Consider the following 13,147-nt stretch of genomic DNA (forward strand, 5'->3'; position numbering starts at 1 on the left):
TTTAACCACTCATGTTTTTTATGTTTCGCCGATACCAATGTTGGATTATCTTCAACGACGCAACACTGAAAAAGGAGCTGCTCTCCCTTAACTAATTATTTTTTTCTTATTATTAATTCACTAAAATTGAGACACACGTAGTTCCTAATTTAATATATTATTAAATATTTAAAAAGTCAATTGCTCTTTAAAAAACCTGTTCATTATAATATGAGCAACATTAACTACTATGATCATACTAAATATAAGTAAATTTCTACAACCATAATATTACGATGTTATTAACTCAAAATATTTTGATATTATTTAGGTGTTCCATAAATCTATTTTTAGTTTTTTCTTAGTTTAATAATGAACTGCCACACAGTGCACCGAACAATAAATAAATAAAAAAACAACAACAAATGTTTGTTTATTCAAATACGATGCTTCAGATTTTTTTTGGTATTTTTCAAAGGCCTTGTGAGCAAGAGTCAATAAAACCCTTATAAAATTGAAAGGAATTTGAGTTTATCTGATCTTTATAAAGTTTTTAAACATTTAGGTCCTTTACTTCTTCGTAGTTGACATGCGCTATATAACAAGTAGTAGGTTCAACTCATTATGAAATGGTAGTAAAGGAAAGTTAGTGTAGCGTTTCTATCCCTTGCGAGCCAATTAGCAGAGTTATTCCTACTGAAGAACTTTGCAACACGCGGTTTCCAGGATAGTGACAAATCGGTCTTGATCCAGGGATTATGGCTGTCAGGGTCAGTAGGCACACCTGTTTAGGTAATTCTCCCAATAGTAAAAAAAAATGGTTTCTCTTGTACGAAATATTCAGGGGATGAATCTTAAGTTTTTGTATTCATTTTTCTTTCCTACTCCCTCAAATAAATTCGGTTCTGAGTTTTCACTTAAATATTAAATTTCTAATTGACTTAAAAATTTTAATGCTTATTTCATCAACGTGCACGTTTGTTTTATTTTAGTTCAAAACACAATAAAATTCAAATTTTTTCCGTTTCCCGAAAAAGAGTTCAATACCCAAACTATGATTGTACTGTTTAAAACTCTATTGAATTTTCTTGCTTCAAGAAAAATTTAAACTTAGTCTTCTTTCGAATTTATTTCAAAGCTATCCTAAAAATCATTGATTGCTTTCTTTAGATTAATTCATATATGTTTATCAGATTTTTTGGAAAGTGCTTACCTACTCGCTTTCTGGAGGATTATTTTTAGGGTTTTTTTCCGAGATTGAGCTATATATTTATTTTTCATAAGCGGAGCATCCATGAATCAAACTTCCGGGGCGCTATTCTACATCCTGGAAACCACAGTATGATCCCCGATTAGGATTGTGTTAGGTTCATTCTAAATTAATTAATCCTACGTACGTTCGGAGCAAAATACTTTCAGTAGGCTGATGGACTTCCAGAGTGGGGTGGATTAATATACATATAAATTTAAAAATTATGGGTTCTTAGATTCTTTAATTTATATATTCAATACAAAAAGCCTCGGAAGTTGAACGGGGATTATTAAAAATTAGTTTTTTGATTAATGACCTTATCAACTTACTATGTACATTCGATGCACTGTGTGCCGAGTAAAAGTTGCAGTAATAAATTTATCAATTAATTTTTAATGAGTAATTTGATTTGATGTTTCTTACATACCAAGTTTATACATTCCATATTGTGTCCATTTAAGTAGGAAATCTTATCCTTAATTAATTGAACAGAATCGGATTTGGTGTTTGTCAAAAAATGGTGTTGGTTTAATTTCAACTTAAAATAAAAAAAAACTTAATTATGACATTTCTCAATTCCATACAATAATTTTTTACAGATTTTCTGTATTTCACAAAAAGTTACAAAATATATAAATCTGTTTTACATAAATATTGGAATTCAGAATTTGAAATATAATGAAACTAAACATCTAAAGGTTCCCTTTGTGCACAAATCAACTCTTTAATGTCTCTTCTAAATGACCAAAAGATGGCATCATATGCCAATATTTTTTTCATATATATAAAACATGGCTACTCATGTATTTTATTGAAATGCTTTTAAACAATGACCCTGTTTGGATTTCAAATAAAAGTAAAAAGTCATAAGTTACAACAGGAATAAATCGTTTCAATTAATTTTTTTTTTCAAAATTGTTTTTAAGAAAACATTATATTAAAGAAAAAAATATTATATTATTAAACATAGAAACCGATACTATTTTATTTTGATTTGCATACAAGAATTACATGATTTAAAACATAATTATTTATTAAATATATGATTTTTTGAAAAATAACTTTCTTTTATTTTCAATAAATTGTAGTTTTCTTAATTTTAAATACTGTTTTCAGGGAACTAGAATTCAAGTGTTTATTAAATAAACCACGGATACTTTATCTTCAGGTTTACATTTTTTTTTTTTTTTTTTTTTTTTTTGTCAGGTATAGATTCACTGCTTTGCCTTCATTCCATTTCAAGGTGAGATTTAATTCACAAATATGATGGTCTTCTGATACAGCAAAATGTTCCAAAACGTTTGTACAAGGAACTCCTTCTCCTCTTCTTTGTCCATCTGCTACTTCCTTCTTCGTTTGTAAGAGCAGAAGGTCTCTCTGAAACAGAATATCATTGATTAAAGGTAATTTAATTTATCTAACTATTTATTTTAATATTATTATTAATTTATTTTGTTTTCAATAATGTGTGTATATAGTATGATTTTAAGATGTTAAATTTAGATTTAATTTGTTTATAATTATCTTTTTTTAGGAGGATAGTCCGGGTGGCGGTCAATAAAGGTATCAAAATAGTGAACAAAACTATTTATTGTAAATTAAACGTTTCGTCCCACTTTGCAGGGCTTCGTCAGAGCTGTCAGATAGATCTCAGTGTTCCATGCCTGGACGAAGCTCTGCAATGTGGGGCGAAGAAACGTTGGTTAAAAATAAATAGTTTTCTTTTACTATTTTGATACCTTTATTGACCGCCACCTGGACTATCTTCCTACAATCTACTTCGTACGGTCAACTATCTTCTTACAATATTTATTTTTCTATTTCTTTTTTATTATCATTTAATTTATATCTCTGTAAATATAGTGTGAATTTGCTCTCAAATCCATATTACCTGTAAATAAGTAATATTACAAAATAAAATAATAATGAAAAAAAATTACTTCTTAAACGAAGAGAGCATATTATCTGTAGATTGGGGAAAAAATATAACTTAAATCCAGAATAAATTTAAATATGCTTTATTTGAAACTATCTGAGTCTAGGACCATCAATCGACTCAGATTTTATACAATATTTGAAAATATTTACAAACTCGCCTCAGTTATTGGCCAAGGCCCGGAGATGGGGCCATGGTACCAATTAACTTGGGGGTATCTTTACAATTACATTTGCGGTTTTCATAAAAGGCTGATCTACATGTTAATTGTTTGAGCTATTGCTATTTGATTTCACAAATGAAATATGCATGATAATTCAAAACAGCATTTAACTGAAGAAATTAATTTTCCATTTACTGAAGATAATTTTATCGAACAATGGGAACACAAGCCTATGCTTATTTATTTTTTTTTTTTCAGAAATATGTAAATGAAAAATAAATTTAGAACACAGGTCTGGAAAAAAAATCTAGTGCATGGTATATTTTTTCTAAATTAGATGTTATAAAGTGTGTTGAGTATAAAAATGAACTCCATTTCTCATCATCTGCAGGGCCCTGTTTTATAATGAAAGCTAATAGTATTAGTTTAAAATACAATTATAGAAACAGCGTGTTAATTACACTAATACTTTTTTTTCATAATAGGGAGGACTATTAGTGATATTACAGGAGTTAAAAAGTACTAAAGTACAAGTTACTATTGTACAGGTCCGTGTAATTATATTAAGTTTAATCGAAAAGACTAATAGTATTAATTTGTACTTTATTATAAAACAGGGCCCAGGTTGTCAATGTCAAAAGGCATCTTTACCTTAACCATATTAACGTCCTCAATTTTTTTAGATTTTTCGAAGTGGAATCACAGAATAAAATTTTTGAAGATCTTACCTCCATTTCTCACGCTTCACTTTTGAAATTTAACAAAAAAAAAAGTTTTACACAAATCTTGACGTGATGGAATTTTTCTCAGTTTAAGTAAGTTAAAATGTATAACCAGTGATGCGGTTGAGAGAGAAGCGCTAATCCTACTTTTTCATTCATAAGTGGGGGGACAAGCTCGACTCGGAGTTCCGAGGATGAATGTGCTTAAGGATGTTGTTTATATCACAGCCCTCGAAGAATGGTGTTGTAATTGGAGGATTAAAATAAATTCCAACAAATCCCATCAAATTGCCTTTACCCTACGTCGTAAACCTACTGACTTCCCCACAGTATACTTCAATAATGTTCCCCTTACCCCTGTCGAACAGATCCGCTACCTTGGACTACATCTGGACAAGCGACTAACTTGGAATCCTCACACAAGGCTGAAAAGACAGGAAACTGCACGTCAATTTCGACTATTATAGCACTTACTAGACAAACGGTCCAAACTTCCAATTCATTACAAAAGACTCATTTACATGACAATTATAAGGCCTATCTGGACTTACGGCGTTGAACTCTGGGCTCCACTAAACCTTCCTCTAAAAATTCCTCTCGACATTCCTTACAATCCAAAATCCTTCGTAAAATCCTAAATCCTCAATACGTTGTCACAAATAAAATAATCCACAAAGACCTTAATGTTCCATTTGTAACCGATCTAGCCCGAACCAGATATCAATCCTTCCATTACAAAATCCCTAACCACTAAAAACCCATTAGTTTCTAATCTTGCTTCCTCTTTTATTTTGGAGAATCCTCCGAAGCATCTGAAAAGAAGATGGGCTTGAGACCTTATATTGTAAAAATGTTTTTAGAGTGCTGCCATTGGATAGTTTCTCTACATGCTTGTACCATACCATTATGATTTTCTCAAATTTACTTGATGTATTTATGTAAAGTTGTAAATAAATAAATTAAAAAAAAAAAAAAAAAAAAGATGTTTTACTTTAGGTCCAATTTTTATTTATTTATCATTTATTATTATTTTTATTTATATTTATTATTTTGTTATCATTTAATTTATAACTCTGTAAATACGGTGAAATGTGATCTTTGATCCCTATTACCATTTTCTTTTACTTTTACTTTTATTACCATTGTCTGTTACATCGATAGAATATAATATTTACAATAAAAAAATATCTAATGCAGTTCTTTACTTCAAAGGGTTAATTATAATAATATAGTTGTTCTATAATTGATGTATTTTTTTCATTTAAATATTTTTTTGGAAACAAAAAATTGTACGCAAAGGTTTAAAATGGAGGTCATTTTTGTAGTCAGGTAAATTTTGTTTGTAGCAATACTTTCGTGTTTAATTTAGAATGATAGGGCCAGTCCAGGGGTCTCGATAAAAATTTCAAAAATCTCCACTTCAGAAAGTTGGAAACAAATGTGAGTGACAATATGGCTTGGGTAAAGATGCCTTCTGACTTCGGCTTGTCCTTCTCAACATCCTGTAGACCCATAGTTTTTTTAATACAAATTTAAATACAATTATTTTATAGAACTTGAAAATGAGAAAAATTTAAGAAAAATAAATTTTAAAAGAAAATGGGTATTAAACGCTGTGTTCTAAGGTTTGGATCGTGAACAAAAAATGTCTGTGATATTTCACCAGGTGCGTGACTAAACACAATAGTACAAGAGCCCAAGAGGAGAAAAAAGGCAGTTATCTCACCCCAATTTTTGATTACTTTAATGAAAACTATGTATAATTACTAGCCATTTGCCAAATTTATATTCATATGTGAATATCATAAAAACTACTACCCCTACGAAGATAAGTGTCATAAACTACTTTATAGAAAGTTAAATTTCCTTTGTTTTAGTGATGGCAGACATATGTGCGTCTTATGGATCTAGAGATATATTTTTCAAAAATCCAACATTTAATCCGAACAACTAGAAATTAACTTTTTGTAAGTTTATTTTGTCAAATATCATAAAAACTACTACTCCTACAAAGAAAAACCTAATCGACATTTTTGTAGTAAATTTAACTAGCTTTAATTTGAGCGCTGGCAGACATCTGTACGTCCAATGGTTTCTGAAATGTAGTTTTTCATAAATCAAACTTATTGTCCGAACAACTATAAATCAATTTATTTTAGCAAATATCATGAAAACTACTATTACTACGAACGTAAAGGTCATAAACAACTTTATAGTCCATTAAACTAGCTTTAATTTGAGTGCTAATAGACATCTGTACGTCACATAGTTCCTGAGATGTCGATTTCTCAAAATAAATTAACTAACTAATAATCTTTCAGTAGATTTTTAAGAAATTTTCCTTTTTAAAAAGCTATATCTTGAGAACTATTGGAAGTAAATAGCTCTTTTAAGGCTAATATTTCAGCAAATTTACTCTTCTTTAAATAATGTTCTCTTAGATTTTCTAGTGTTGTTTTTATTTTTTATTCCGCCTCCCTATATTTGGCAGACTCATCAATTTTGACTAGTAATTATACCTAGTTTTCATTAAAGTAATCAAACATTGGGGTGAGTAAGTGCCTTTTTTCTTCCCGGCTCTTGTACTACAACATTGACATCTAAGTGAAACAGTGCATATAAAATAAAATTAAGAAAAAACAATAGAAAATTATAATGTTTCAAAATACTCCCCCAACTCCTGCCTGTGATCGACCTCTTTAAAATGCTAAAAAAAAAATAATAATAAGGGATGTTAACTTTTCAGATATGTATTAATTTAAATAATGATTTTAAGTAACATGTTGTTTATTTCTAATAAATGAAACTTGTGGAGAATAAGAATATGATGTGAAGGTGTACATATGTGTAAGTTGGCAAATTTTTATCCCTGGGGCACTTTTACCTCACATAAGAAAACATAAAGCTTAAGTTTTACTGAAAACATAACGTGATGAATTTGTTTTTAAGTTGAAATGTACATGAAAAAAATCCAAGGTAATTCCTTAGTTCATAATGATGAAGTAATGATTTTTTTAATTACTGAATTTTTTTTTGCACATTTTGAAAAAAAAAAACTGTATTTGATGGGACGGAATGAAAGATATTTTTAAGTGCAGTTTAAAAAAATCTTTCATTTAATTTCATACATGTGTTATTGATAATATAGTTCAATTATTGATCTTCATTTATGCTAGCATTGATATAAAAATGTCAGTATATGCCATCAGTATATATAATACAAATATATAATTAAAGCTGTAATAAACACGAAATATAGATATTATACAGATCTTTATACTTGTAATCGCTATTATCGAAGGTATTTTCAAAGCATCCTATGCAACTGGGTAGTTAGACTTGTAATGTCTACAAGGGTAGGAGGAATTAAGTCATATTCCAGCACGCTGACATAAGTGTTAAATACAGTAAATAGTATTTACAGCTAACTCATGTGGAGCAGATTCACATAATAGTAAAAAAGAGGCGTGATTAATAAACTATGTCTTATGATTTAAAGTATAAACAAGAATCTTGAAACAGAGGACATGGATTGAAAAATATAGAGTAAAATAATACGACTTTTATACCACAGAAACCCAAAAAGAAGGACCAAACCCACTAAGCTGGTTTTTATGTAATTATTTATGAATTTAAACTAAGTTCCCTCCATATCTGGAGAAAGTTTGAGGCTGACGAAAGGGACCTTTTCGGATCTTAAAATGGATTTTGATTCCGTTTCAAGAGAGGAGGTGGACATTCCTTTGGTACAAAAAGAAGGAAAAATCTTTGAAATCATTAAAATCTGTAACAGGAGATCTAGAAATTTGTACTAACTCAAGGTTTTATCTTTGCCGTGTTATTTTTTTACTTTAACGCGAAACTAGAAAAAGTACATGGCATAAACATCGATCATCTATGCCCTATTGGTCAGGTTCTAGAGACCTCCGAGCACGTCATACTTGCCTGTACCGCCTATGAAGCACTGAGAGCGAAAATAATGAGGGAAACAGGACTCTATGTTCTGAGCTGAAGAAGAAAGAAAACTACCCGCATTACAAGACCTTCGTGTACGGATGGAATGAAGCTGTGGGCTCTACTCTCCCTGGGTAGGAGAGAAAAAAATACATCAGCAATGCCTCTGTAGAAGAGCAAGATATATTTGTAGCAAGAGGAAGCTGTGTGCACAGCTATGTAAATGTTTGTCATATGTAGCAGTGAGTTGTATCCACTGCTGCGAACACCCGTGTTGTATAATAAGCAGGGTAGGGTGATAAATAAATAAAAACCTAGAAAAAGCTATTGTAGATTGGAGAGAAGAACAGCTGGGGAAAGATATGGAGATACTACCGAGAGTAAAATGATGTAAATGGGAGGGATGAAACATTATAAACGAATTACATATACTGGAGAAATACTGGAATATGAAAATATCTTCCAAAGGCACTCTGGCTAATGAAAAGACAAGGTAAGGCCGGGGATTGGAAATTGAGTAAGCGAAGTTAATGGAGTCTACTTCCATATTAACAATATCGTACAGAGACGATATTGTTTTTTAAAATGGTGTTTTTTCTAGCTCCATTAAGCGTGGAAGAGAATTGGACCAGCCCTTGAAAAGGATACTGAAAAATTGATCACTGCGCTGAAATGAGATTCCTTTGGTGAATATTTGGAAAGATTGTATCCAAAACGAGATCATCAGAGATGATTTAAATATTATATCCACGAATATTGGGACTAAAAGTTAGCATTAAATTAAACATTATGATGAGATAAAGCCAAAAGGAAGACGACCTGTTCGTAGCCCATGAATTAAATTTAGGAAATGTATTGAAAAGTGGTGCAGAGAATCTGGAAAGACATCGAATTAGGTGGAACTTATTGATATGGATCGAGATGAATAAAGGATGTGGGGCGAGGGGAGCGCTACGCTGAAGTGCACTCAAAGAAACCTACACTGGCGCTGGTTGGAACAACTGCTCCGACAATATGAGTTCCTTCACAAACCTCGGTAGACGTTGCGCCTTAAATTCACCAGATTTGGAGTGCCAGGATTTATTTTGTGCGACACTCTGACAGTAGTCAAACGCCGCTCTGAATCGGATGCTCTGAGCTCCCTCTTAAGCTCCCATTACTCCCTCCATTTTATATTTGAACAGAGGAAATTTAATATCAAAGAATAATAGAATTATAAATATTTTCACTATATTAGACTAAAATACAAATATATATTATATAAATTTGATAATCTTTATAATAAATAAATATTAATCTTTGAAATTCTAAAAAAAAAAATTCTCACCTGATGATGTATCTTGAGTCGGGAGAAACTCTTGCATTTCATTAAGCAGACGCGTCAATTCAGCAGAATCTTTGGCAATGCTGCATACTTCTTCTTGATTGAAGTCAGGTGCGATAGTTTTACACAGCAAAATTTGACTTATCACGTTTCCGAGGTTAGATGGGCCGGCTCGATTCTCTAAATTTGTTTAAACAATATTTTATTTAGCTCAACATAACAATATAAATAAATAATCTAACATATCATCAGCAAATAATCATGCATACAAAAGGTGGAAATAGTTTTATGTTAAGGAAATGAAAATATATAAGATCTACTCATTGACTAAGTTATAAGATGAAAAAATTATTTCACTAACCTATTAAATAAAATTCTTTATAGGTTAATGTTGTTTTAGTAGATACATCTTGTTTATTGGTTACTCTATAAAGTTACTTTTTATCCGCAAGACTTCCTCCACCGAATTCCACCAAAAACAAAACCCCAGATCAAACTTTTTTTTTGGTGATCCCCTTCCTGGTGATTTTAGACATACGAGAGGGAGGGGGGTTATCAAGAGGTCAAGAGGCCAACCTGTTCTAGCCATGGTAGAGGATATCAAGTTTTCCGTGTCGTGTGGCCGCCACGAAATGAAAAAGTTCACCCCCTAGGCCGGATTCGAACCTGTGGCGCACGCAGTTTCCGGGTGCTAAGACCTGTGCCTCAACCACCTGAGCTACGGACGGCCCCCCAGGACCCTGTTTCATAATGAAAGCTAACAGTATTAGTTAATAGTAAAAGTGTAGAAACTAGTGTGGTAACAATACTAATACTTGTTTTTTTCGTGATAGGGATGACTATTAGTGAAATTACAGGAATTAAAAAAATACTAAAGTACAAGTTACTATTGTATATGTCAGTGTAATTGAATTAAGATAAATCTACAAGACTAATAGTCTTAGTTTGTACTTTATTATGAAACAGGGCCTAGGTCCGACCTGACACAATACTCCTATCTGTAGTTTGGTTGATACTCACTCTAGCAGACTACTATTGCAACGATACGTACGTTATCCTTCCAACTTTAACCGTTTAGCTCATCAGGCGCGATTCAGTCATCTCATTATATTTACAATTAATAGTATAATTAATATATATTAATGCAAATGGTCATAAAATGCGGCGTCATGTTGCTTTCTTAATACTCCCATTGACTCACCCTTCTTTTGCCGTAATATCCCGTGGAATGGTTCATTTTAAAAATCCTTATGGAGTCGTTCTTCCCTTAACATTATTTACAATATGTACACGTATTATAAATTGTTATTTCGTAGAAAACAAACGATTCCGCGTGGAGGAATTTGTTCTCACCTCTATTTGTTCTTTCAAATAATATCTTTTAGTTCAAGGGGTTCAACGTTTCTCTGTGCGAATTACATTTCCAATGAGGTAACTTTTCCTTACAATAGTTCAAGCAAAAATAAATTTACTTTTCTTAATCATTTTTTTTCTTCATCAGCGTATTTCTCTTAGGTTCATGAAATAAAATGAAAAATCAGTGGTCAGTTGAAAATTGCCAGATCAGTCTCCTTTGCTCAGAAAAGATCCTGCAAGTTTGGAGCATATTTGTTCACCCCTCTTCACTCCCAGAGAGTACTGGAGCTAATATTAAGCTTTCGGAATAGGTGGATTCTGTGCCTGTTGTGCCCTGCCCTTAAGCGGAAAATGAGGTTTCTTCGATTGAGGTTCTGAATGACGTTTCCGGGGATGTGATGTGGATACCTCCTAATCCATCGTTGGGTAACGGCAGCTTGATTAAGTCTCTTTAATTCTTCAAGGCTGAGGGCACAGTCGAACTGCTTACCCAAGCCTCCTTCCTTCGCTTTCTGGTCAACCCTCTTCTTTTCAGCTAATCTACCGAGTCCAGTTCATTGCAGGATGAATTTATTGTGCCTGACCATCAGCCTTGCAAGATCCTTAGTACGTTTTTTAAGGCCTTTTCCCCTCTACTACCTCAAGGCTTCCATTCACTGAAGCTTCATTAGTAAGAAACTAAATTTTCGATTTTTCGGGTCTCTTCAGTGACCTACGAGGTCTCAACATTTCACAGATTGCTTCTTGTTCAGCACGATAACTCGAAGAAGCAAGGCCAGTTGGAACAATGTTCTCTCCAGGAATCTGCAAATGGATACCAGCCTCTCCATTTATTGTTGCTATTGTGGTCGATCCGTTAGTATAGCGAGTTTTTGCTTTTGATGCCAGGGTCAGGACGATTTGTGTTTTCGGAGATTTAAGCCAGGGAGTGCTGTCTTCTGTATGGGTCATTCTTTATTATTATCAATTTTATTTTATTATTGATTGACTATGATATAATTAAAAAAGAAAAAAAAATGTTGTTTTTAAGCTACAACCGAAATAAATAAATTAAGTCTATTACAAATAATAAAAATAACGATATTCTTCTGATTTAATTTTACTAATTCACTGTTTAAAAAAAAATTCTTTTCATAAATATATTCTCTCTCTCTCTCTCTCTCTCTCTCTCTATATATATATATATATATATATAAACCGAATATGAGTGATTTTAGTGGAAGTGATAATATTACCGAAATATCCAGTCATGTCCATTGGTATTAATTGCACAAGTCGACTGCATTTGCCAAGCTCTCTTAGAAATAATTGGCACATATAGAAGACTAGAACTAAGTGTGGATGATCAACGGGAATACCTTCGGCTACAGCACTGGAAAAAAAGAAAATTTTTAATTAATATAGTAAATATTTGTTAATCTTTCAACTCATCAGATCATTAATTCCTAGAACGTCAAGGTACAGTATGTGATACCACGACTGTAAGCATTTTTTCCTGGATTATTTTTGTTTCCTATCTTTTTTTTTAATAATGTTATCATATTACTTATTGATTAAACTCCATAGGTACTGAAAAAGAAACGGAAAGAAATTAATCATCAAAGAGCCAGAAATAAAATTCCCAAACTCGCGGTGCCAAAACGGTACATGACACCACGAATTCGGAAATTTTTCCCCGACTCCGTCACGATTATTTATGTGTCCTTTCTTTTTTTTTAGTATATAGGAAATTTATTCGGGAAGTGGCTTGTTTACATTGTGTAAAAACGAAAAGAAAAAAAAAATACCCCTAGGAAAAATGCCTTCAGTCGAGGAGCCAACCTGGGGTTTAAAACAACGTTTTCTTTAAAATTTATATCGAACAGCTTTTAGAATATTGGGATATATATTCCACCTCTACTTGGTGAGGTACTGGACCTCTGATGACATGGAAACTGGAGGTTTTTTTTTTCTTAAGCAAAAAATGACGTTGACAGTGGTGATTAACAGAAATTCGTTACAGGTTTAAATATTAAATTATTATATATTAACTAGTTTACCCAAGCGAGAACTCTCGAATTAGATATGTTTCCTTCTTTTCTTTAATACGTTCGAACTGGAAGCGATATCATTCCGATAAACAATATAATATTATCAAGAAAGTCCATTCAACACACAAAATTTGAAGAGCTGCTTGCTTTATAAGGACTGTCTTAAAGTAACAGTTTACGTCATGAATAATAACGTTTCCCCACTAGAAAATATCACGTCATAGGCCATACATGAGTGGATAGATGTTTTAGGCTGCTTATGAATTTTTGGTGGAAACAAATCTTTTTTTTTTTTTTTTTTTAATATTGAGCTCAAATGTCTCTAAACATTCTCGAAAAATCACTCTGTAATTTGAGCAATAAAACTTCTGAATTAGTCAAGTCTTTAAATCAAAATATTGTCATATAAGTACAGATGGACAGACTAAACA

The 13,147-nt window shown here is 32.0% G+C and overlaps 1 protein-coding gene across 1 annotated transcript; it reads right to left on the reverse strand.

Moving 5' to 3' along the window:
• Positions 1–2,239: 2,239 nt before the first annotated feature.
• On the reverse strand, positions 2,240–12,058 carry LOC106690372 (uncharacterized; the record flags this gene model as incomplete). Its single annotated transcript, XM_067048282.1, is given in 3 exon segments — positions 2,240–2,608; positions 9,334–9,510; positions 11,922–12,058. Coding segments are annotated over 3 exon segments (436 nt in total), but the record flags the coding sequence as incomplete, so codon positions are not given.
• Positions 12,059–13,147: the final 1,089 nt, after the last annotated feature.

The sequence above is a fragment of the Halyomorpha halys genome, unplaced genomic scaffold, assembly GCF_000696795.3.
Source record: "Halyomorpha halys isolate HHAL.00 unplaced genomic scaffold, Hhal_1.1 Scaffold1688.1, whole genome shotgun sequence".
Lineage (NCBI taxonomy): Eukaryota > Metazoa > Arthropoda > Insecta > Hemiptera > Pentatomidae > Halyomorpha > Halyomorpha halys.